At 41.9% G+C, this 25,514-nt stretch overlaps 1 protein-coding gene across 3 annotated transcripts in view; it reads right to left on the bottom strand.

The window, feature by feature from the left end:
* The window catches only part of L3mbtl4 (L3MBTL histone methyl-lysine binding protein 4), a 410,639-nt gene that overhangs the window by 295,027 nt on the left and 90,098 nt on the right, over positions 1-25,514 (bottom strand). For 2 of the 3 annotated variants that reach the window (XM_076549829.1, XM_016008230.3), the window contains exon 4: positions 15,129-15,220. The exons of the other annotated variant lie outside the window; for it this stretch is intronic. In XM_076549829.1, the coding sequence (XP_076405944.1) occupies positions 15,129-15,220 (92 nt within the window). The remainder of the gene's footprint in view (positions 1-15,128; positions 15,221-25,514) is intronic. 3 annotated transcript variants of the gene reach the window in all.

The raw sequence follows: 25,514 nt of genomic DNA, 5'->3' as shown, positions 1-25,514 counted from the left end.
GGTCCAGGCCCATCTCTCAGTATTTCAGAATTGTTTCTTGAGCCAAACTGGGGAGCTTTCTCTGATGCTGCAAGCAAAATAATATGGCTAAAAGATAAGACAGTCCTGGGAGAATTCAAATCAAACTAAACTTTCTATTTTAACCATCTGAAAGGCAAGAGTAAAAAATGCCATGCCTTCAACCTGTCTCTTGTGGAATGGTTTATTTGTGATGTGACAGTTTTAAATCTCTCTCTCTGAATGTCCTGCATTTCTTGAACGTAACTGATAGCGTGCTGACAAGAGCACCTTCCATGATGTTGACAGTGATCCAGAATCACACTCTAGGTAAACAGAATCCCACCGCACGTAGTACCCTAAGTCCTACAAAGTCCTCCAGTCTGCACATCTGAAGAGAGCGTCTACAGATAAACTCCACCCTAGAGACATGAGGTGGGGACTTCCTCAAGGTTAGAAGCCAGCACAGAAGCAGATCATAACCAAGAAGTCAAGTTCTGGAAGCCTGCCAACTGTTTGTTCCAGGTGAGGGGGCAGACTTGGCACAAAACAAGCACCATAAAACTTGGCTCCCAGCTATGGCGCCCGCCTTACAGACAAGGACGGCTCCAGGGACTCCTGGACTCCTGGATTGCAGATGTTATTTTGTTTTCTCATTTTCTTTTACCAGAACACTCACAAAATAATATTTTCTACTATGAAATTGATTCATTTTACCACTGATGATGGAGAAGTAGTATTATTCAAGGTTCCATACCCACAGCAAAATCAGGTACAAATTATATGCTATTATTTTAAAAGCTTGCAAAAATGAGTTGTGAGTCATAGCATTAGTGGGGGGATGCTGTGGCTGGAGAAAAGGCAGAAACGCTGTTGCCAAAGTTCCTTTGCACAGTGCCACATGCAAGAGTTATCAGCGGGACACATGCGTGCCACCACAGTTTTGGGGACAGGTAAAGTCTCCAGGGTGCACACACACAGATCTGGATGATCAGTGGAGGAGTGAAGGGACATGTAACTTTTCACATACAGAAAGACTGCTTTATCATGCTTATCTGTGAGTCAGCACAGAGTGGGGAAGGTGAGCAGCCAAGGCCATCAGCAAAGCCTTAGCTGCAGAGTGTTGCAGGAGACAGGCGGTGTGCCCAGTACTGGATGCCAGGAGAACACCCAAAGACAGACCCTTAGTTCATCAGCAGGCAGAAGCTGCCATCCTCATGTTCTTACTTTTTAACACACGAACACGTTTTTATTGCTACCAATAAAGTTAATAAATGTTTCAGCAAACAATAGCAAACTTACAGGAATTTTTCAAATGCACTGCAAAGATTTTCCTTTTTCCTGGGCTTTCAGTAAGCTGACTGACCCACTGCCTGCCACTTTAAAACACTTTAGTATATATTTCTTAAGAACGAGAAAGTTGGCTACCATCGACATCAGGAAATTACAGAACTATTACAAGCTCATGGCAAGGAGAGGCAAGAGTTTCACTCTTGACAGGATCTATTCATGGTGAGGTTATACCGAGGAGACTAGTTAAACTTGAATGAAATCGTTGCTTAATATTTTGTTCATGATCTTAATTCATTTCTGGATGAATAAAATCAGGTATCTAATCAATTAGATTAGATTCTTTTTTCTAAGGTAATCATTCTTCTATTTATTTATTTATTTGTTTATTTATTTATCTATTTGGTTTGTTTTTAGAGACAGGGTTTCTCTGTGTAACAGTCCTGGCTGTCCTGGAACTCACTCTGTAGACCAGGCTGACCTAGAACTCACACAGATCCACCTCCTTCTGGCTCCCAAGCACTGGGATTAAAGGCATGCACCACCACTACCCCAGTTTTTTTTTTTAAGATTTATTTGTTTATTATGTATACAGTGTTCTGCCTACATATATGCTTGCAGGTCAGGAGAGGGCACCAGATCTCATTACAGATGGTTGTGAGCCACCATGTGGCTGCTGGGAATTGAACTCAGGACCTCTGGAAGAGCAGTCAGTGCTCTTAACCTCTGAGCCCATTCTCCCCCCAGTTTAACGAACACATTCTTAACATGCCTTGTAAAACACTGGTCCTCAGGTGTCCAAATCTTTATCCAAGAGACAGCAGTGACTAAACAGAACTCATATTTAAGACCCACAACTTTTGACCCTTGCAAAGAGTTCAGCAACCTACAAGAATGTTTCTATGCCAGCAGTATATGACACATCTTCATTTGCCTCAAAGTGCATCTTGAGGGGGGGAAACACTGCCATTTCAAATGTCAAAAATGAGATTCTGGGAAGTCAAAGGGGCAGACTTATTTAAACAGCTTAACTACAATCAATACTTGATTTTTTTTTTTTTTACTCAGTGGGGATCAAAAATAAGCATGCAATTAGTTAGTATGGAATCTGCAAAAAGAAATATAAAGAAACAGCCCCCCAAGATAAACCAAAAAAACCAACCAATCAACTTCTAGAAGGTCAGAATGCATTTATAGAAGTCTCCAAAGTAGAGAAAATCATTCTTCTAGGTCTTTCAAGTGAAAGGTTGGTCAACTTAATATTTGATGGAACAAGAAAAAATCACGCTCCTGTCTATTCCAAACACACAAAAGCACCCAGAACTATCTGAGGTATAGTTAACATTTGCTGTCACCCATGATGGTTAAGATATTGTTTTCTCATTAACACAAATAGGAGAATAAGACCAACCATGTGGCTAAGACATTCTTAATCAGACTGTACAGTGGCACTTTTGTGCACAAACACTCACACAGCACTTAACTCCACATCACACATGGCTCTAAGCACATAATGAGAATTACACACTAAATTACATCAAGGCCCTGTAGAGTTCCTGTGCACATTTTATGAATGAGGTGCCCAAGGCTAAGACTCAAGTGTATCTGTCCTCAGCATGCTGCCAAATAGTTACTGTGCTAGCTCATTGCTCTGGGCTGAAAGCAATCCTGACCATCATCACTGTCACCGATTAAAGACATCGTCATTTTAAAGGTTTATTCTACAGTTAAAACTATGATTAGCTACATAAATATAGAAAATGAGCACCTGAGTATTTTTTATATGGCTGTCAAATGGTCCCCAATACCATTTGAAAAAGTGCATGAAGAGTTTGAAAGAGAACTTGTGTGTGTGGATATCCTAATGATGCAGTGGCAGATTGTACAACAAAGACAAGTGTTCTGAAGCCATCTAGCTAAACATCTGGCAAGGGCAGTCAGGATGGACTTCCTTGACCACAAAATATGCAAAAATAAGCAGAAAATGAACACAGCATGGTAGAATACAATGCCGCTGTCTAAAGGCCAAGGCACAGACCTGGCTGAGCAGAGGGGGCCTAACAGCTTTGGAAAACATGAAGTAAAAACCATGCATAGAGCAGACAAGCACACTGTATGTTTTCACTTCAGGGAAGAACACCAGGACTAAAGTACATACAGATAGAATGAGGTTCTCTAATTGCTCCATTTACAGCACCTGTCAGCACAACGCATTGGATCCCAACTTAAACCTTGACCTGTCCACTACATTATTATGTTAGAATTTCACAAAGTTACCATGCCGTGGACAAGAGAGCTGAGGAGCTTGATTAACACAGAGCAGGGATGGGAACAAGGGAAGGAGGCAGGTTCACGTTCTGTTCAGGAGGTGAGAGGGCAGTGCCTGGCCACTGGTGGCTGGCCGAGGAAATGGCCAGCAGTAAGGTGCCAACCGACACTGAGGCTTCAGGCCTGGGAAAGATGCACAGACTTTCCATATTGTGATAATTTGTACTTTCTGCAATGTGCATTGCTTCCTGAAGCTTTCACAGACTCTGAACAGCTCACAAACACACCAGTGTAGCTACTTTTCAGTTCTCACCCTGCTGAACATCCCTACAGCTTCAGTGCTCTACTGAGTACTTCAGAATCAATTGTTATTGAAGAAGTCCACTAACTGCAAGGTCCTAGAAGACTGGGATGTGTTAGCCATGCTTTCAACCTTTTCTTCAGGAAGCTTTTTCCCTAAGTTAACAGTGGCTCTTGGTCCAGGGTACCAAAATTCAGCATCCTCACCCAACGACTCAAGAGTATTTTTTTAACCTCATTTTTCTAATATTATTATATATTAATTAAAACCTGAAAAGCTTGCATATGTTTTGCTTTGGGTAACGTCTGGGTTTATATTTAGCCCTACAGGTACAGACAGATGCCCCCATTAAGATCCTTCTGGGTTTTTGGTTTTGTCTTTTTCTGTTTTTATCACAAAGAAAATGAGTCTATACAAAGCACACACATAAATACATAGGACATGCTCATGCACAAAACAACTTTTTCTAGTCTTGCTCAGACTATACCTTGTACAGTTGGGTCTGATGGTGACCTGGTGACAGCGTTCTTGATGTCTTTAGGGACTCTAGGAATCCACCAAGTTCAATTACATGTTTATGTTCAGATGACTATAAATGTTCCACTAAAAATGTTACCAATAGCATTCATTAGATGTCCAAACGGTCTATGACAGACACAGACACATACAGAACAGAGTCACACAAGTGCCCTTCAAGAGTATCTGTCATTACTCTCTCCACGGACTGTAAAACATACTTGGGAGATAAAAGGAGCCAGGACTTCAGAGTAGGTGGTCATTGTAGCCACACAGGCAAATCAGCAATAAAGGCTTTGAATTCTGTGCTTGCAAAGTGACATCTTCTTTGCTATCGACAGCTCAAAGAGTGAAACATGATGACTTGTGTAACAAAACAGCTGGCTTCCGAGCCTCAGTTAAGATGGCTGATCGCATGTCCTCGAGCTTTCATTTCAGAGGCTCTTCTCTGTTATGTTGAACACCTTTCAAAGATAAATTCTGAACTCAGAATCCCAAGCTGCTGCCAAGATTATACCCGGAGATGGTCCCTAGTAGAGAACATGGGATTCAGGAACCAACAAAAGTGTAATTTAATAAGTTAATGCAATTCTGACTGAATTTTTGAGGGTTTGTTCTGTTGAAATCTCAGGTGCAGAATGCTCATTTCCACAGAAATCTGGGTGTACAACCAACAACTAAATATGCACCCCAACTACTAGGCGAGCTATAGTCTCAGAAACAAATGAACAATAAACACTTCAGAACAGTTCACATACAGCTGGCTCCAGGCAAGCTGAGCCCAACAAAGTAAAGGAAGCCAGCAGCACATAGCAAGGCCTGCGCCCAGAGAATATTCTCAATAACTTTGTGATGGGTAATCGTTGTTCCTCAAATGGATTGCAAGCACCTTCTGGCCTAGTGTCTAAAACAATAAATCCACACAGCCTCCCTAAGGTGACTTAACTGGGGGCAGGGCAGAGGAAGGGGACACATGGACAAGGATACTGCCCATAAAAAAATTTCCTTCAGCTACAGGGGGAGAGTCTGTCTTTCCTTGTTCCCAGATGCCACTGTATTCTTTCTTTAAATTTCCTTTCTTCTGAAAAGCTCTGGGCTTGACACCTGGCTTCCAGCTGGCAATTCAGAAAAGCCACTGTCTCAGGAGCTTTGAGCCCCTTCTAGGAACAGAAGTGTGGGCCAGTTTGGCTGTCTGGTTCTAGCCTCACATCATCTATTCCACAGCAGCCTTGGTTCCTTGACTCTTACAATTTCAGAGAATGGAATTATAGGTATTGAAAAGTAACCGAGCCATGAGCTCAGGGCATCTCTTCAATTTTGCATCAAAAGTAAAGGCTGTGGAATTATGAGAAATTGATACCAGTGAAGGATCTTTCTGAGGTTTAGATCCTTTGCTATTAATCTGCTAAAGACTTCACATCATAGAGCAGCACTCTATTTTCAAATGTGCTCCACTTGAGTCAAGTATCAGTGAAACACCTGAATACAATGCATTTATCGATTCTTTTCTTGAAGGAAAACTACTAAACATCAATAAATTCATCATCAAAGTAGGGTCAAGAAAAAAACAGAGAGAACAGAACCACAAAGCAAGCAAAGGAGCAAATGCTGGAGGCCAAACAGAAAGATGGGCAGGGATGAAAATGTTTTCAAAGCACCTTGTAACACTGTAGTTCTCACCAGTTCGTGTAACAGAGGCCGTTTTCACAGTTCATATAATGCAGACAGTTCTCACAGTTCACATAACACAGTGGCTCTCACCAGTTCGTATAACACAGACCATTCTAACCAGTTCGTATAACTGCTAAGGGAACGATGCACAGTCACCGTGCAGCTCATAATATTTAACATGGCTTCTAAGAGGGATCTACATTAATGGTCGGGTGGTGTTACCAAATCCTCGGCAAGTGTATTCACAACACAAAAGCTTGACATCACAATGAATTGTTTTAGATCGGAAAGTTATATTTGTCTGGGGTAGTTTTAGACACTTTGACATAGATATCTTTCTATACCTACAGAACTAAATGTTAAACTCAGACTTCTACAGTTAAATACATACTCAGACTTTATTTCAAAAAAAAGAACACACACACACACACACACACTTTCTTAGGTACCATTTCATGAACAGATATATTTAGAAAAATGGGGCTCTCCATTCTGCTCTAGTCATTCCTTATTCATTCAGGTGGGAAGACTGAAAAAGGAGGAGTGTGAGCCAACAGAAGGATGAGCCAGAGATGTCTCTGTCCCCAGGGAGTCCCAAATGAACATAACCCACCCATTACCTAGAGAAGAATGTCATTAACAAGGCTTAGAGTATTTATTTCCAAAATCATGCTACATCGTAACAAATTTCAATAGCCTCACAGCATGACAGGAAAATGGAGACAGTGGCATAGAGGGTGGAGATGTCAGAGTGGGAAGGAGAGAGGGAAACGTTAGGAGTTTCTGCCTTGTTTATAAAGAAAGGCATTAAGGGGGGAGGAAGAGGCTCTGATCTTAGCACAAAGAAATTCCACATGTAGCCAAGGGTAAAGACAGGGTCTGGGGATTGGGGGAGATCCCGGAGAGGAGTGTCCAGCTGCCAGCAGTGAGGTGCTGGGTGCAGTGGGGAGGGAAGGGTCAATGTTGGACACTCTGTCCAAACATAGATCAGAGACAAGGAGCAGAGCATCTGTCCAAATGTAGATCAGAGATGAGGAGCAGAGCATCCTCAAGGGACAGACCAGCCAGGAAAGAGACTGTGGCCAAACAGAGTGAGGCCTGACAAGTGGGAGATGATGGGTCCAGGCTGACAGTGTGAATGAAGCAGGGTCAACGCACAGAGACACGGAACACTAAGAGGTGTTCTGAGAAGATCCAGGGACTTGGGGCTAAAAGAAAGACTGGAAAAATTCTTGCCCTGATCCAAGTGAAGCCTGGTCAAAAGCCTCACAAGATTATCCCTGAATTAGGTGAACTTTGGCATTTACAGCTAAATGTGGGAGGTCAGAGAGGTGAGTCACGTGCTTTCTTCATAAAGTGGCAGAAGAGAAGCTAGAGGGGCTTGCTAAAGTAGCTCCCCTGGAGGGGAAAAAGAAGAAGAAAATAAAAGGAAAGAAGAGAGAGAGGGGGAAGAAAGGGAGGAAGGGAGGGGGAGAAAGAGGAGGAGGAAGGAAGGGGAAGGAAGAGGAGGAGGAAGGAAATGAAACTCAGTTTGTCTCCAAGGACTTTACAACCCCATCATGAGGGAGAAGATGCTCAGCAAAACTTACCAATGGCTTCAAAATCAGGCCTCTGGAGTTGGCTCAGTTGGTAAAGTAGCACAAGCCCGTAATTCCAGAGCTGGGACAGAGTTAACAAGTGGATGTCTGGGGCTTGCTGGCAGCCCAAATTAAATAGATGAACTCCAGATTCAGGGAAAGTCTTCATTAAATAATTTGTGGGCAGTGACTGAGGAAGACGCCCAATGGCATACACACACACACACACACACACACACACATACACACACACACGCACGCACACATGCACGCACACGTGCACACACGCACACACGCACACATGCACACACGCACACACGCACACACGCACACATGCGCGCGCGCGCGCGCGCGCGCGCGCACACACACACACACACACACACAGGCAACTGCAGACACAGGCAACAGCACACACAGGCACACACACACACATACCAGAGGAAAGACAGGTAGCCAAATGTGCTAATACAAAAATGACATGTAACAGTACATGCTGCTAAGGCTACAGATATAGTGCAATAAGGGCCATAGTTCATAGAGACAGACCAATACCTTCAGCTCAAGATGTGTGTACAAAAAGACAAAGGGCTCACTCTTAAATTAAGGAAGTGGAAGTGATCCCCAAGAGAAGCTACAGGTCAGACCTTGAGCGGACTTCATGGACAGACATGCACAGCCGATCAATCTCCACCATGATCAAGCTAGCCACCCAGGACCCTAGAAGATGGCCATTCACTAGGACACTGAGCCTGGCAAGGCAGCTCATCCAAAGGAGGCGGAGCTAACTATGGTTTGTACGGGACATATGGAGGGTGAGTGCTTCATGTACCTAGGGAGGTGGTAGGGAGCATGTGTGACACCTGAAGTGGACATGTGCCTCCAGGGAAGGGCTGTACAGCACGTATGGGAGATGATAATAAACTAACAAGGGGGCTGAGGACCCTAGTTAAGAGAGGGGGTAACTTGAGAAACCTAGGATGCTGAAACTGGTCGGGACAAATGGGAAGCCCCATGGAGAAAGTGGAGGAACAATTGGTCTTCCAAGAAAAACTAGTGCTTTGTGAACCTGTGAAAGCAAACTGCATGGACCTATCAGGTAACGAGACCCTGGCTCACCTCTGCAATGGGAGCTCACCTGGGGCTTACAGAACAAGAGCATGGGGGAGATGGCTGGAGCTGAAAAGGAATTAGTGGTCCCGTGGAAAGATTTACCATTCAAGGAAGCTGGGAAGAACATCATAGGTTGGGAACGTGGCTGAGTGAGGAGAGAAGTGTAAACATATTAGCAGTGCACAGAGACACAGGAAAGGCCGTACCAGCAGCGGACTCACATGCTTCTCTCATGAAGCAAGCAGAGAAACAGTGGAAATAACACAGCATAAACTGCAAAAAGACTCCTCCTTGGTATGCAACAGAAAGGGAGTGCCAGGAAGCTAGAGAACACCAAGACTATTCACACTCCTGAAGGAGGGAGGTGATGGCCTGGTGAGGGGTACCAGGGAAAAGCAGCTATAATACCATCTGGCCATAAAGAGAAGAGAATCATGAGCTACTGAGGAAGTTGTATCATTTGTTGGGTTAGAAAGGTCAGGCCCACCTCATGAGCAGACATTCGGGCCCGGGAGAGGACAGCCTAGAAACAGTGCTAAAGAGGACGGCATCTGCAGCAGGCAGGATGATGCCCCAAAGTAATGAGCAAGTGCTGATCCGAGAAGCTAAGTATGTCATCATGCATGGCTGACAGAATCAGGTGGATGTGATTACCTGCAGCATCCTGAGATGGAAAGATTATCCTGGCTTATTGGGGTGAGCCAGCATCATCAAAGGTTCCTTATCAGAGGGAAACAGGAGCACCAGAGGAAACATGACACTGAAAACAGAGGTTAGACTTACGAGTCAACTGGTGTGGGTAGTCAGCCAGCAACCAAGGCAGGAAGACACTCTCCCCCAGAGTTCCAGAGTAAGAAAAACCTTCCAGACCCATTTCAGACTGCTGACCTTCAGAACTGTCAGATAATCAGCCTGTGCACTTTCAGACCACTGAATATGTGGTAATCTGTCATACAGCAATGAGGACCTAATACTGCATCTTAGCTACATGGAATCAAGATTAACCTCTATTGCTAAACTATAAGAATATGCAAGGAAGTCCAAGAGATTTTTAACTTTTCTAATAAGTTTTGGGTTTTTTTGAAATGCCATTTTTTTTTTCAACACAGAAGTGTACCTTCCTTGCTGGATGCCTAATTCTTTATTTTGCCTGTTTTCCTAGCAACCCAACACGGGCTGGTAAGAGGGATAGAAGAAAGAGTTGGCCTTTAAGCTAGTGACAGGAATGTGGAGTACAGTAAGACTTGCTGTTCAGGGCCAGGTGTACCCCACAAACGGGCAGTATATGGGTTACTGTCCCGGGGGAGGGCAGACAGAAGGTGCTGGTAACTTGTCTCACAGCTACATCTACAGAATCATGAAGATGCCATCCCCAAGTCATCACTGCCACCTGAGTGAGCTGGGCATGGCTGGCTCTCAGCAACTATATGAGGAGAAACCAAAGTGAGCAGGCTGTCAGGACAGAGACTTTCTAGGTGAAACAGTACAAACTTGGATAAAGACTGAACAGGTGGTCGTGAGAGCAGCCTGACATACCCAAAGGAAGCTGTGTCCAATTGTGAGAGATTCAGCTCCATACAGATGCAAATATGAGAAATGGAGGCTGTGGGTGGACATGAGGAGGGGAGGAGGAGCTGAGTGGACATGAGGAGTGGAGGAGGAGAAGGTGAGTGGACATGAGAAATGGAGGAGGAAGTGAGTGGACATGAGGAGTGGAGGAGGAGCTGAGTGGACATGAGGAGTGGAGGAGGAGGGGAGTGGACATGAGGAGTGGAGGAGGAGGGGAGTGGACATGAGGAGGGGAGGAGGAGGGGAGTGGACATGAGGAGTGGAGGAGGAGGGGAGTGGACATGAGGAGTGGAGGAGGTGAGTGGACATGAGGAGTGGAGGAGGAGGTGAGTGGACATGAGGAGGGGAGGAGGAGGGGAGTGGACATGAGGAGTGGAGGAGGAGAGTGGACATGAGGAGTGGAGGAGGTGAGTGGACATGAGGAATGGAGGAGGGGAGTGGACATGAGGAGGGGAGGAGGAGGTGAGTGGACATGAGGAGTGGAGGAGGAGGGGAGTGGACATGAGGAGTGGAGGAGGAGGTGAGTGGACATGAGGAGTGGAGGAGGAGGGGAGTGGACATGAGGAGTGGAGGAGGAGAGTGGACATGAGGAGTGGAGGAGGTGAGTGGACATGAGGAGTGGAGGAGGAGGGGAGTGGACATGAGGAGTGGAGGAGGAGGTGAGTGTACATGAGGAGTGGAGGAGGAGGGGAGTGGACATGAGGAGTGGAGGAGGTGAGTGGACATGAGGAGGGGAGGAGGAGGTGAGTGGACATGAGGAGTGGAGGAGGAGGGGAGTGGACATGAGGAGTGGAGGAGGAGGTGAGTGGACATGAGGAGGGGAGGAGGAGGGGAGTGGACATGAGGAGTGGAGGAGGAGGGGAGTGGACATGAGGAGTGGAGGAGGAGGTGAGTGGACATGAGGAGGGGAGGAGGAGGTGAGTGGACATGAGGAGTGGAGGAGGTGAGTGGACATGAGGAGTGGAGGAGGAGGTGAGTGTACATGAGGAATGGAGGAGGAGGTGAGTGGACATGAGGAGTGGAGGAGGAGGTGAGTGGACATGAGGAGGGGAGGAGGAGGTGAGTGGACATGAGGAGAGGAGGAAGTGAGTGGACATGAGGAGTGGAGGAGGTGAGTGGACATGAGGAGTGGAGGAGGAGGTGAGTGGACATGAGGAGGGGAGGAGGAGGGGAGTGGACATGAGGAGTGGAGGAGGAGGTGAGTGGACATGAGGAGTGGAGGAGGAGGTGAGTGGACATGAGGAGTGGAGGAGGAGGTGAGTGGACATGAGGAGGGGAGGAGGAGGGGAGTGGACATGAGGAGTGGAGGAGGAGGTGAGTGGACATGAGGAGTGGAGGCAGCACACAAAGATATTAAAATAATATCTGCGGTAGATGTATGTATGCACTAGTAAGGGTGGTGACAGGAAAGACAGGAAGAAATACTTGCAATACCAACCTCAGCAAAAGGAAAGAAAAACAATATTTCAATTCCCAAATTAAATCAAGATAGACATCACACAGGTAATAAGGAGAAACTGTCTTTAAATCTGCTGTAAACATCAGGTATTTATATTGTTTTATTTATATTCTTGTTTATGTCTTGCCTCAGATGGTGAAATTAACTATAAACTATGAAACAATTGGCTTTGTCTGGTACTAAAGGAAACTTAAAAGAGACAGGTAGAGTTTCAGAAATGTGAGTGTAAATAAAATAGGCACACTTTCCTTAAAGTGTTATCATTTCATTCTCTTAGTTGAATATGTCTCTGATTTTCAGGGTTTAATTGTGTTTGTGTGTGTGTGTGTGTGTGTGTGTGTGTGTGTGTGTGTGTGTGTGTGTGTGTGTAAGTTTGCATGTAGCTTTGGTATAGCTTCTAAAACTTGAATGTTAGTTTAGAAAGATTAGCAGTGAACCACTACTTTAATGCCTTTAGAATAGTAATCCAGTCAAGAAACACAAACAACTTTGTTCTATTTTTAACACTAAGAGGCCAAAGAACTTCATTCACAGTGGCTGGCGTGAACAACATTATTATAATATTTGCACACCAAAAGGAACACTAACAATCAAGGGTGTCAATATAAAATTGAGTTCAGCTCCCTCTTGGAAGGCTGACACAACCTTCTGTCTTTTTGACGGCACTGAAATTTTCAATCACAAGCATGTTTATTCATCTTAAAATGCAAGTGTCAAACTGGAGTCACACCAGATCTTGAGCACAGACATCTTCAGTTGCTAAGAGATCAAGGCAAACACAGTCGCTTCTTTCTTTCCTCACTCAGAGTCAGACAAACCCATAAATAACACAAAATGTCTCCTAATGTCATCACTTGTGCGGCCCATGAGTAATGATCTGCCTCACCATTGTGGGTTTTTTTTTCCTTTTTCTTTTCCCTCTCATCCAAGTCTTTGATGATTTTTAAATACGATCCAAAACATCATCATCTCCCCTATTCTTCTATCATCTCCAACCTCCCCCTCTCTCTCTCTCCCTCTCTCCCTCTCTCATAATCGTGGCCTCATTTTCCTTAATTATTACTGTTTTGCACACACATAAATAAGTTCATACATATATAAATGCATAATAACGTATTTTAGGTAATGTCTTCTTTCCCAAATGAGCAACAAGATTCCGAGAAATGGCATTGACTCTTGGTGCCTCATGCTCTCTATATGTCCTCTGGCACACTCAGAGCCTTAAGACATGAGCAGCTTCCTGTCAGATCAGAGGTAAGATAAAGGGAGTCAGCATGTCAATGGCTCTGTAGGCTATCACTAATGTTTTCTGTATCTTCAAAGTTGACAAATGTCAAAGTTCAATCATATCTCACAGTCATCTCATTAGCCAAAGGACCATGGGTGAGCATCCTGTGCTGACCACCCAGTTTCACTCACTTTTCACACATCTCCCTCCACAGGGACACCTCACCATCCTACCCTCACTAAGAGCTTTCCACTAACACTTCTTCCTCTCTCTAAAAATGGAGGGACACACGCTTCACTTCATGCCCAACAGCCTAAGAATTTGGTTCCCAACACAGATGCCCTGATTTGCTTCAGTAGAAGTCTCCCATTTCCCCTGGGTGTCTTTTTTTTTTTTTTAACACCAAACCAAGAAGGGAAATCTAGAGGAGAAAGCTTCACTCTCCAAGCGTTTCTGCAATGGCTGACGGACCTTAAAGAACTGTCCAGGATAAACTAATGACACTAATATGCTCTGTGTCTGGGCTGAAGGAACACAACAGAGGAATAGTAAATCTGACACTTGCCTGCCTCCAGCCTAAACTCACCTTGCTTTGCAAATGCCTTCACTGTACGCCAATGCTCAAATTTCTTGTGTCTTAAACCTAGTGCTAGGACCCAGACCTGAGGGTACAGCACACACGTGAGCCACAATGTTCTCTATAGGCAGTTTGTCCATGTGTACGTTCTATTTCCATCATTATCCCTCCATCTTTGCTCCGGGTTACCTGGAGACTCTGGATAGCAATGCCATCAAATGTAGGCTCAGAGTCACCAGCTGTGTCCTTAGGTAAATGTCACCTCCTGGATGCAGATCAGGTTCTTCTGCCCTGGGTTCTCTACCCCCTGCTGGGTCACTCTATGGACCTGCAATGATCCTACATCCAGAATATGGGATGGGCACAGGCAGAGAGAAAAAGGCCTGCGAGAGACACTGGACCTGTTTGGGTCCAAGCCACCTTCTCCAAGACCTTCTGGAACTCCGAAGAAAGAAAGGTCTTCTTGTAAGTCAATTAACATTAAGAGGTCATGCATGCACACTCAACACAGAAAACACTAAGAGATGCAAGAGAAAGAGACGCACCTGCCTAGCATTTGTGCTATGGACTGACATGGTGTGGATGGGATAAACAGCAAAGAAGGGTGGTGGGGACCCAAGCACTAAGCAGAACCTACACAGCCTCACTGCTCCCAAGGAGGCAGACCTCAGAGCCCCACAGAATGGAGGCTTCTCACCCCATGCCCTGAGATTCTGGTTCAGCAGCCCTCAAGAAGATCAGCACTTCAGCCCTTTCTATGTGATATGCAGGAGCAGGTAAAGCCTCTGTTCTAGATGCTTTCAGATCCCTTTATGGTCTTTTTCTCCCTATCTCTCACTACGTCCACAATGATTAATACTGGTCATTTCACCAGAAACAGAATCTGAGGGTACCACAGCAGGTGTCATGAGATGTGTAGCAAGCACAAGCACAAGGTTCACCTCTCACTAAAGGTTAAAATACAATATAATGATGTAAATTTTGAATACAGAAGAGTCCCTGTATACAACCACAGGCTCTGGTGCCCAAGCACTCAATTAAACAAGTCTGTCCTGGCTGCTCAGCCAATCTTCCTAGTTGGAATGGTGTGATCTGGGGCTCCCACTATCTTTTTTAACATCTCACTTCATGTATTACTGTCAGTCAACAAGCAAAAATAGATCTGTGTATCTTAACCCTTGAGTGGACATATACAAATGATATCAGCTAATAGGAAGAAGGTGATTAATTAAGGGGCAGATTGCCTTCTGTGTACCTTATGTGTTCAACTTATCTAGTCTCTCAAAAATCCAAGGAGACAGGTATCTTTCCTACTATACAAGTGGGGAAACTGAGGCACAGAACAGCTGAATGACTTGCCCAGGGCTCACAGAGATGGTAGGTGGCAGTGCTAAATTCAAACCCAGCTCCAGTGTATACTCTGAAACACTAAAGTTTGGATTAGCTTTGCCAGGTCATTTCCTAGGCCTGCCCATGAGTTAACTAATTGGCAAGGTGTCGAAGCAAATGTTTTCATGTCAGGGAAATTTCCTAATTAAATCCCAGTGAGAAATGTTAAGGCTGACCTTGGAAAACAGCTCAACTGGTGCGGCCACAGCACTTGACTCTTTTAAGTACTGCTCCCAGGACCAGGTTTCCCCTGCAGTCACAGAAGGTTCTAGAAGAGAAAATACAACACTTTTCCTGAAGCAATTCTTGATGGAACAAAAACAGGATAAAACACAACTGAAGGTAAACTCAAACAGCAGGCTGCTTAATTTGGTGATCTGAAGAGCCACTAGTCAGGACATTGCCCCTTATTTCCTGTACACAGCTGGGAGCCTTCCCTCATCCATGGCTCCACACTAAGCTTTCTGTGTCAGGAGTCAAGCTCATGAACGCACCTCAAATAGGTGCCTCCTGTAACTTGCAGTTGGCATCTCAAAGACGCCAGCAGAGACAGCAAAGGGATGCGGTTGACTTCCAAGTCAATGGCCTGAAGCCTTTGAATCCTCCCCTTTCACCTCCACGATGCCTTTGGTGGGTGTCAGTTGGCATAAGCCTCAGAGGCAGCATGGCAAATGTGGCCCTACTTGCCAACAGTCATGATGGGCTTCTACTTGACGTGGCCATTCTTCTAGGAGCTTGTCTTAATGGACTCACAGTAGACTACCCAGCAGACAAGACACAGGACTTCTGTTGGTAGTCCACAAAGCAATGAAACACTAGAAATAAATTAAATGTCCATCAAGGAGTTAATTCAATGTTTTATATAGACATACCACATATGGTATGCAGAGGTCACGCAAACAATACACTAAGGAAGTGGAGAAAGTTTAGAAAACAAAACTCCTTTTTTGATAAATATGTGGTAGATTAAAAGTGAGATGAGCCGGGCGGTGGTGGCGCACACCTTTAATCCCAGCACTCAGGAGGCAGAGCCAGGTGGATCTCTGTGAGTTCAAGGCCAGCCTGGGCTACAGAGTGAGTTCCAGGAAAGGCACAAAGCTACACAGAGAAACCCTGTCTTGAAGAAAAAAAAAGGTGAGATGAAAACTATGGAAGTCATATTTCATATGAAGTCATCTTTTGGTACAAGGAACATAAATAATTTGCTTTCCAATCTTTCTCCTGCTTTGATTTTTCTGCTTTCCCAATTTTGCAGATTGATATTTAGTTGTTGAAATAAAAAAAATACTATTTTTAAATATTGAAAATTAGAAAAAAATAATGGCTTTAAAATTACCACAGGTGCCTCCGCAAAGTCTCCTCTAGAATTAACCAAGAAAGTAGCTCTGCACTAATAAAAGTTGAAGGTAAAAGTGTACAACAACAGAAAGACAAAGACATAAAAGGGAATTAACATGGGAAGGTTAAATTGCATACACACATACACGTGATATATATAGATATATATATAGAGAGAGAGATATGATTCAGAGATGATCAAATCCTGTGTTTAATTTAGTGAAATCATTTGATAATTAAATGTGTCATTAAGAAACTTAAAGAGAGTAAGGGTATATGTGATCTTTCATATTCATATTTTTGCTATGGGAGATATAAAATAAGGTGAGCATGAAAAGGCAAATATGGTATGATCTCACTTATGTGAGGAGTCTAAACAAAATCAGCATCAGAATGAAAGAGCATAAAGATGGTAACCAGAGCTGGAGAACAGGGAATGGAGAAAGGGTACAGTTTCAGTTACATAGAAGGAATGAGTTTTAGGAGTTATCAAATAACATGGTGACAGTTAATAAGTTGTATACTTCAAACCTGCTAAAAACACACACACACACACACACACACAGAGAAATTCCCTGTGTTCTCACCTTTAAAAAATGATAACTAGGTAAGGTGATAGATATGCTAATTATCTTCCTTTAGTCTTTCCACAATATCACCAGACATCAAAATACCCCATTTAGGCCAGGGAGAACACTCAGTCAAAAAACGCTTGTCTTACAAGTATGCAGACCTGAGTTTGACTCCTAGCATCCCTTTAAAAAGTCCCTATAGACCCACTGGCCAGGAGGCAGAGAAAGTCAGATTCCTGAGGCTTGCTAGAGAACATATCTAGCCAAACAGTGGTCTTTGGGTTCAGTAAAAGTCCCTGTCTCAAAAGAGAAGATACCGGGCAATTGAGAAAGATAATCAAACTTGACCTCTAGCCTCCACACACAGAGACACCCATATGCACATGCATTCAGATGAGCACACACATATATGTAAAAAAATTATATTTGTACCCTAATAAATAAAGGTGACTGACAATTAAAAATGAAGCAGAAAAATAAACATATAAGGTATATATGTGTGCATGTGTGTATTACTCATCTAATCACATATTTATAAAACACCTTCTATATACTAGGCACTATACACATGTGTACCAACAAATGCAAACATAAATAGAAAAGAAATTGGAAAAAAAACAGCAAAATAGTAATAGCAGTTTTATATGGCAATGTAATTAATATAAATACATATTCCCTATTGCATTTTCTACAGTCAAAATACTCTATGAGGATTATTACTTTAAGACTCACACACACAAATACACTTGGAGATACTGATCTAAAAGGGCTGAGTACTAATGTCCCAGAAGAAAGTGCAGATGGTAGAAGAGTCAGAACTATATCCCTGTAGCTAGAGAGCTTCTCTCCAGGTCCCACCAATCCCTAGAAGTGCGACAGCCCACTTATAAAATAAGCACACAGATGCTTATATTATTTACAAACTGTATGGCCATGGCAGACTTCTTGCTAACTGTTCTTATATCTTAAATTAACCCATTTCTATAAATCTACACCTTGCCACGTGGCTCGTGGCTTACCAGTGTCTTTACATGCTGCTTGTCATGGCGGGGGCTGGCAGTGTCTCCTCCCGCCTTCCTATTCTCTCAATTCTCCTCTCTGTTAGTCCTGCCTATACTTCTTGCCTGGCCACTGGCCAATCAGTGTTTTATTTATTGACCAATCAGAGCAATTTGACATACAGACCATCCCACAGCACTTCCCCTTTTCTTTTCTTTCTTTCTCTCTTTCTTTCTTTCTTTCTTTCTTTCTTTCTTTCTTTCTTTCTTTCTTTCTTTCTTTCTTTCTCTCTCTCTCTCTCTCTCTCTCTCTCTCTCTCTCTCTCTCTCTTTCTCTCTCTCTCTCTCTCTTTCTTTCTTTCTTTCTTTCTTTCTTTCTCTCTTTCTGTCTTTCTTTCTTTCTTTCTTTCTTTCTTTCTTTTTAAAGAGGAAGGTTTTAACTTTTACACATTTCCAAAGCCAGCTTGGTATATTTGGGAATTTGGGGGTGCTGTATCTTATGGGGACACAAAGAAAATTTTAGGATTATGGAGTAGTCCATGAGGGTATATCGTCTGAGCCAATTGCTTTGAAATGGTTCTGAATGTTGGATCATCTGGGCCTTGGTGTCATCAGAGACCTTTCAGGGGGTCTTGGCTGGTTAAACCTGATGTATCTTAATCTGGAACAAATCCATAGCCTCTGGCTTTCTGTAGAAACAAAAGTAGAGCCTCCTTTCCAAAGCAACATATACTTAGATCCAAATTTTGAAGTCAAGGTATGTTTAGCATTTACAATCAAATGTTTTTCTTCAGTTATGAATATCAAAGAGAATACAATCCAGATTCTCTGTGGGGTAGCCATCTTTACGTGTCTTTTTTTGGTATTACCTTGAACCTATTGCTTTAAACTGCAGCATTCTAAGACTGAAACAGTGCTGTGGCTGCTGGCTCTGCCCACTTCAGCTTCCCAACATGGTGGTGGTATGTTTTCCACCAGCTCTGGGAGCCATCAACTTGAAGAAATAGTCTATGCTTCTATCAAAGCAGGGTGTAGCTCAGAAACCTCTTTTTTTTTGTTTTGTACTAGCAAAGGCTAAAACTACTACACAGCTTAATGTGCCACTTACAGAGGCCTCATTCCCGCCATACTGCAGGTCTAGCACTCACTCCAGGAACCCTCCATAGTGGCTCAAACATGCAGGCTGCCACTAACTTGAGAGAAACAACTGGGAACTGTTTTTAGCTCTGTATTAGAATCTTTTTCCTCAAATTTTAGGTGGAAACCCTTGGCAACACATTGGGCGCCATTTGTAGATGTAACCAACCATCTTATTAAATAAGAAACACAGAGCCAATACAGAGATGAAAGCCAAGAGGTCAGAGCAATAGCTAAGAGCTAAAAACCTTACCCTTCACTGTCACTGTTGCCCTACCTCTCTGAAACAGACCTACTTCCTGTGTGTCTGTCTTTTTATGGTGTTTCTGTTCTGCCTTCTCATTAGTTGTAAACCCAACTACATGACCTCCTAGTCACTGCCTGTCTGTACAGACCTCTAGGTCTTCTATGGTTGGTATTGAGATTAAAGGTGTGTGTCTCCATGCTGGCTGTATCTTTGAACACACAGAGATCTGCTTAGCTCTGCCTCCCAAGTGCTGGGATTAAAGGCATGCACAACCACCACCCAGTTTCTGCTATGGTTTGCTAATAGCTCTGACCCCCAGGGCAACTTTATTTATTAACATACAAATCACATTTTAGTACAAATAAAATATCACCATATTTTCCCTTTCTATTTTAATAAAAAGAAAAAAGGAAAAAGGTTATAACTAACATAAGAAAAACTATATACAAAAGTACAATAACTATATACAATATATACAAGTAATAAATACCTAAACAATGTCTAGTCCATTGGCAAATTCAGAGAAAATAATTCCATTACCTATCCTATTTTGGTAAGTCCAAAATGTACCTAATTCACTTTCTATCCTAATTAATCTTCAACTATAACTAACTAATCTTCAACTCCCTCAGAGAGACCCAAGAAGGAAATAATATTACCTAATAAAAAATAAAAACAGGAAGTGCATGCAAGCAGACTCCAAAAAAAAAAAATGTGAGTTGACAGAAACAGCCAGCTGCCTGAACAGTCACCTGAAGTTTCTCCTCAGTGTTGGGGCATCATCTTCAGCCTATAGGCTTAGCGTATCTGACAGACTCATTTGTGAAGTAGGTTGTACACAAGGTCAATAGTTTGACCTCACATTGGGTGAGAGCAGTCCATGTACCAGAAACACCTGAATTCCACTAGTGTCCTGTCATGATTCAGGATTTTAAATTCTGGAAATTGTTGATTTTTTTTTTAATTCAGCTGTCCATTCTTCTTGGCTATGTGTGTGTGTGACTTCATCTCAGCATCCTGTTCTTCTCCATATCCCTCTATTAAATGCCAGTCTACTATTGAGAGGTGTGAGCTTAGTTACTCTTCAAGAATAACTGTTTCAGCTGTTGTTCCACTGCACATCAGAAGCCATCGGCCCACTGCCTGTTCAGCTGCCTTCAAATAAAAGGGCACTGTCCCTTTTCTGGATGCTACCAAAGGGTACTCAGAGGAATGAAATCTGGCAGATGAACGTGTTTCACTTTGCAGAATTTGAAAAATTGAAATATGTACACCATACCATCAATACTTATTCAGGATTTCAATGGGCAACTGCTTTGAGTTCTGAAAAAGCTTATTCTGGAATCACTCATTTGCTTGAAGTTATGGCCATCATGGGCATACCTGCACAAATCAAAACTGACAATATGTCTCGGTTAAAATGAAACAGTTTTTTGATTATTACAATATAAAGCATATTACAGGTATACCACATAATCCTATAGGTCAAGCAGTTAAAGAAAGATCAAACAGAACTCTAAAGGATATGCTAAATAAACAGAAAGGGGTAACAAAAACCCCCAGAAATAGACTGCATAATGCTCTATTAACTTTGAATTTTCTCAATGCCAATGAGAAAGGAAGAACAGCTGCAGAGAGACATTGGATAGTAGAAAAAAACTACAGAATTAATTCAGCCTATATACTTTAAGGATGTGCTGACCTCAGAATGGAAACCAGGATATCTGTTACATTGGGGACGAGGCTTTGCTTTTGTTTCTACAGGAGAAGATAAGCTGTGGGTACCATCAAAATTGATAAAGGTTTGATTTGAACAAGAGAGACCTCTTAATTAGAGGAGGTGATAGTTCATCAACCAGCATGACCATCCACTTTAAACTAACTTATACCATTAAAACATGCCTTTTTATTTAATCAGATAATAACATGCCAAAAGGGAACATCCCCAAAATTAGTCTTGGGGAAAGGTTTTTGTTTTTGTCTTTTAGGAGAATGAAGGTTAAGGAATCTAAAGAACACTGAACAAATGAGACAACTGAAGAAAAGGGACAAATCATCTATCCCAGGAAACAGAGTGAAATGGCCCATGGGTATATCATCTAAAAATTTTTATAAGTCTTCTTATATGTTTGTTTCTGCTCTTCTCTAAAGAAATTTAACACTATTGATCTTCTAATAGTTCCAGTTCAATTAAAATTTAAAGCTGACTTTGGAGTTGGAAAATGGCTCTCTCCATCTTTAAACTCAAGCATGTTGTTAAAAGGAAAATGCAAACTCCCTGTATCATGCCAGAAGAAAAGAACTATCTTCTACTATGGGACAGGAGAAAAACCAAATTAATTAAGGGACTATTCTATTACTAATTTCAACTTTTTGATTCTATTCTGATTCTTTAAACTTTTCTTAAAGTATGAATTTTATATCAAAATTTACAAGATTAATATATATATATATATATATATATATATATATATATATATATATATATATACATTTTAAACTTTGTTAAGATATGAATGGTCATATAGAGTACTAACTAATTCTAGAAAAAAGGCTTCAATAAGCTGCATATATATGTCCTTGTGGTCGAGTCTCTTATCAGTTTTCTGCAGGAAATCACGGCCAGGCCTAACATCAACTGAAGTCTCCAGAAGAAGATGGGGCCCCACAACAACAACAAATCCACGTGGACAATAATAATATCACTAAGCTGACAAACATCATCTACAGATCAGCTTTGAACTACAAGGTGCTCAGAGCAATTTTGAGATGGCTAGCTGAGATGATCCAGTCTCAAAGACTACTTGAATAAGGACTTGAGATAAACCCTGAACTTTGGCATTATACACAGGATGGATAATGAAGGATATAGTTACCTAGAATTTGACAATTAACCTAAAATTTTTCTTTTCAGAATAAAGATACCTTTGCCCATACCCAGCAGGAAGCAATTTATAAGAATACGACGTCCACATTCCCAAAGAGGTGGTGTGGGGCCGGTGGCTTTTTGGTCTTTTAATGGGTTTGGGGTCTGGGATAGTTTTCTTTGTTTAGGAGGGTTAGTTACAAGTTGTTGTCAAGGGTTAGGAAAAGGGCTAAGCAAAGGAGATTAGATTTAAGGTTCTTGTTTAAAAAAAAAAAGAAAAGAAGAAGAAGAATAAAAAGACAATTACTAGTTTTAAATACTATACATTGAATTGGATTGTTTTATATTATATACAAATTATATATATTGAAATTGATATTGTTAGAAAATGCTATATGTATATATCTAATTGTACTTATACTGTTCATTTAACAATGTAATGCGATTTTCTGATCCTTGAATGTTATTATTACCAACTATTAGGATATAAAGAAATGAAAGTTAGTAGTTAAACATTATAATAGAACTTGTAGTCATATTAGGTATGTGTTCAAAATTGAGCACATATATTTTAGATAGACAGGTCATCTTCAGACCCTTCAGAGATCTACAGAATATGGCATTTAATATGTTTTAATAATTTAGAAAAATTTTCTTTTTGTTATGACTATGAGACATGTCGGTTCCTAGAAGTACCAGTCTACTTCAGAGAAAATATGGGCATTGAATAAACTGCATATGGAGTTAACTTTCATTGTGGCAAAAGTTAGCCACTGGACAACAAAGTATCCTTGAATCAACTGCTGACAAACAGGACAGACAGGACATGAAACAAAGGACTACCAATTCTTGCCAAAACAAGTGTGGTTATGGCTTTATCAAAAGGCACCTTCTGAGGCCAGGACAATATGTCACCATCCCTGAAGTGGCCTTCACAATCCAGAAAAGGTACAATGCCCTTTTCTTCTAAGGCAGCTGAACAGGCAGTGGGCTGATGGCTTCTGATGTGCAGTGAACAACAGCTGAAACAGTTATTCTTGAAGAGTAACTAAACTCAATAGTAGACTGGCATTTAATAGAGGGATATGGAGAAGAACAGGATGCTGAGATGAAGTCACACACACACACACATAGCCAAGAAGAATGGACAGCTGAATTAAAAAAAAATCAACAATTTCCAGAATTTAAAATCCTGAATCATGACAGGACACTAGTGGAATTCAGGTGTTTCTGGTACATGGACTGCTCTCACCCAATGTGAGGTCAAACTATTGACCTTGTGTATATCCTACTTCACAAATGAGTCTGTCAGATATGCTAAGCCCATAGGCTGAAGATGATGCCCCAACACTGAGGAGAAACCTCAGGTGACTCTCCAGGCAGCTGGCTGTTTCTATCAACTCACATTTTTTTTTTGGAGGCTGCTTCCATGCACTTCCTGTTTTTATTTTTTATTAGGTAATATTATTTCCTTCTTAGGTCTCTGAGGGAGTTGAAGATTAATTAGTTACAGTTGAAGATTAGTTAGTTATAGTTGAAGATTAATTAGGATAGAAAGTGAATTAGATACATTTTAGACTTACCAAAATAGGATAAATAATGTAATTATTTTCTCTGAATTTGTCAAATACAAATGGACTAGACAATTTTTAGGTATTTATTACTTGTATATATGGTATATAGTAATTGTACTTTTGTATATAGTTTTTCTTATGTTAGTTATAACCTTTTTCCTTTTTTCTTTTTATTAAATTAGAAAGGGGGAAATATGGTGATATTTTATTTGTACTGAAATGTGATTTTATTTGTATGTTAATAAATGAAATTGCCTGGGGGTCAGAGCTAATAGCAAGCCATCGCAGAAGCTGGGCAGTGGTGGTACACGCCTTTAATCCCAGCACTTGGGAGGCAGAGCTAGGCAGATCTCTGTGTGTTCAAGGATACAGCCAGCATGGAGACACACACCTTTAATCTCAATACCAACCATAGAAGACCTGGAGGTCTGTACAGACAGGCAGTGACTAGGAGGTCATGTAGTTGGGTTTACAACCAATGAGAAGGCAGAACAGAAGCACTATAAAAAGATAGACACACAGGAAGTAGGTCTCTTTCAGAGAGGTAGGGCAACAGCAACAGTGAAGGGTAATGTTTTTAGCTCTTAGCTATTGCTCTGACCTCTTGGCTTTCATCTCTGTATTGGCTCTGTGTTTCTTATTTAATAAGACGGTTGATTACATCTACACATCCCCACTGGCAGTGACAGAGAGAAAGGCTCCTCCCCCTCCACATCCTGCATTTGAAATCTCCCAGGACAATAAGGCAACCTGATAGACCACCACCAGCAACCTCAACACACTGTGAAAGGATAATTCACACAGACTTTTAATATTGAAATTCAAATTCTTTGTCAGCCTCCTGCTTTACAAAGAGCACCAAAGTCTAAAGTGGGACCCTCTGCCTGGTCCAGGAGATAAAAAACACATAATATGCATTATTTCCCTTCAGTACTCAATGTCCCTCGCTGACAACAGAGGGAAATCATTTAAATTCAGGTAACTTTACTTATGCCTAAAACATGCACCAAAGCATGGACGTTAACATCCTCTATCCGCCACAGCATTAGCTTGTTGCTGCTGAGAAACACACTACTGGAGTATGAGAAAGCAGTTTAATCATCAAAGGAAACTAGCAGAGTTATGACTGGTGGATTTTCTAGTTCTTCTGAAATACCAAGCCATCCTAATGGGAGCCCATCTAGGAGCCTGTAGCTTCTTGGCCCATGACGCTGCTAAAAGCTTTGTGGTTGCTTCAGTATCTCCCAACATGAGATTTTTCATTTGCTTCCCAGAGAAAGCGATGTGACAAACCCTGATGATGTTCCAGGAAGATTATTCAACTTCCCTGTTTTCACACAAGCATTTTACTGCCTTACAATTATGTGCTTTACAAAAAAAAAAAAAATACAGCAGAACTGATGCTAAAGCAAATATAGATATCTCATTCTCTGCAACAGCTGGGTTCTTAAAAAGACTCTGTGTAATTTCTCAATTTAATCATATTTCTGATTGTCATACATTATCATTTCGCCCAAAGTAAATCATATCTAAGACTTCCTGTTATGATTATATAAGTGTGCAGAGAACCTTTTAACAATCATCATAAAAAGAATACATAAAATCAGACAATAGAAACTTCCAATGAATTAAATATTTTAGTAGAGCAAGAGGATTACTCAGGAATATGGCACCTTCAAGGGACATGGATTGCATGATGTCTTGCCACATGCCACCACAGCCTGGGGACAGGCCCTCTCCCACCACCTGCTCCCTCTCTGTCTCCCATCACATGGTTTCTCTAGTTCCTGCAAGACTTACATTAGCTGAAACTAAACAGTGTATTTACTT

This window comes from Peromyscus maniculatus, chromosome 13 (assembly GCF_049852395.1).
Source record: "Peromyscus maniculatus bairdii isolate BWxNUB_F1_BW_parent chromosome 13, HU_Pman_BW_mat_3.1, whole genome shotgun sequence".
Taxonomy (NCBI): Eukaryota; Metazoa; Chordata; class Mammalia; order Rodentia; family Cricetidae; genus Peromyscus; species Peromyscus maniculatus.
The sequence above is the reverse complement of the archived record's forward strand: the minus strand, read 5'-3'. Positions and strand labels throughout refer to the sequence as shown.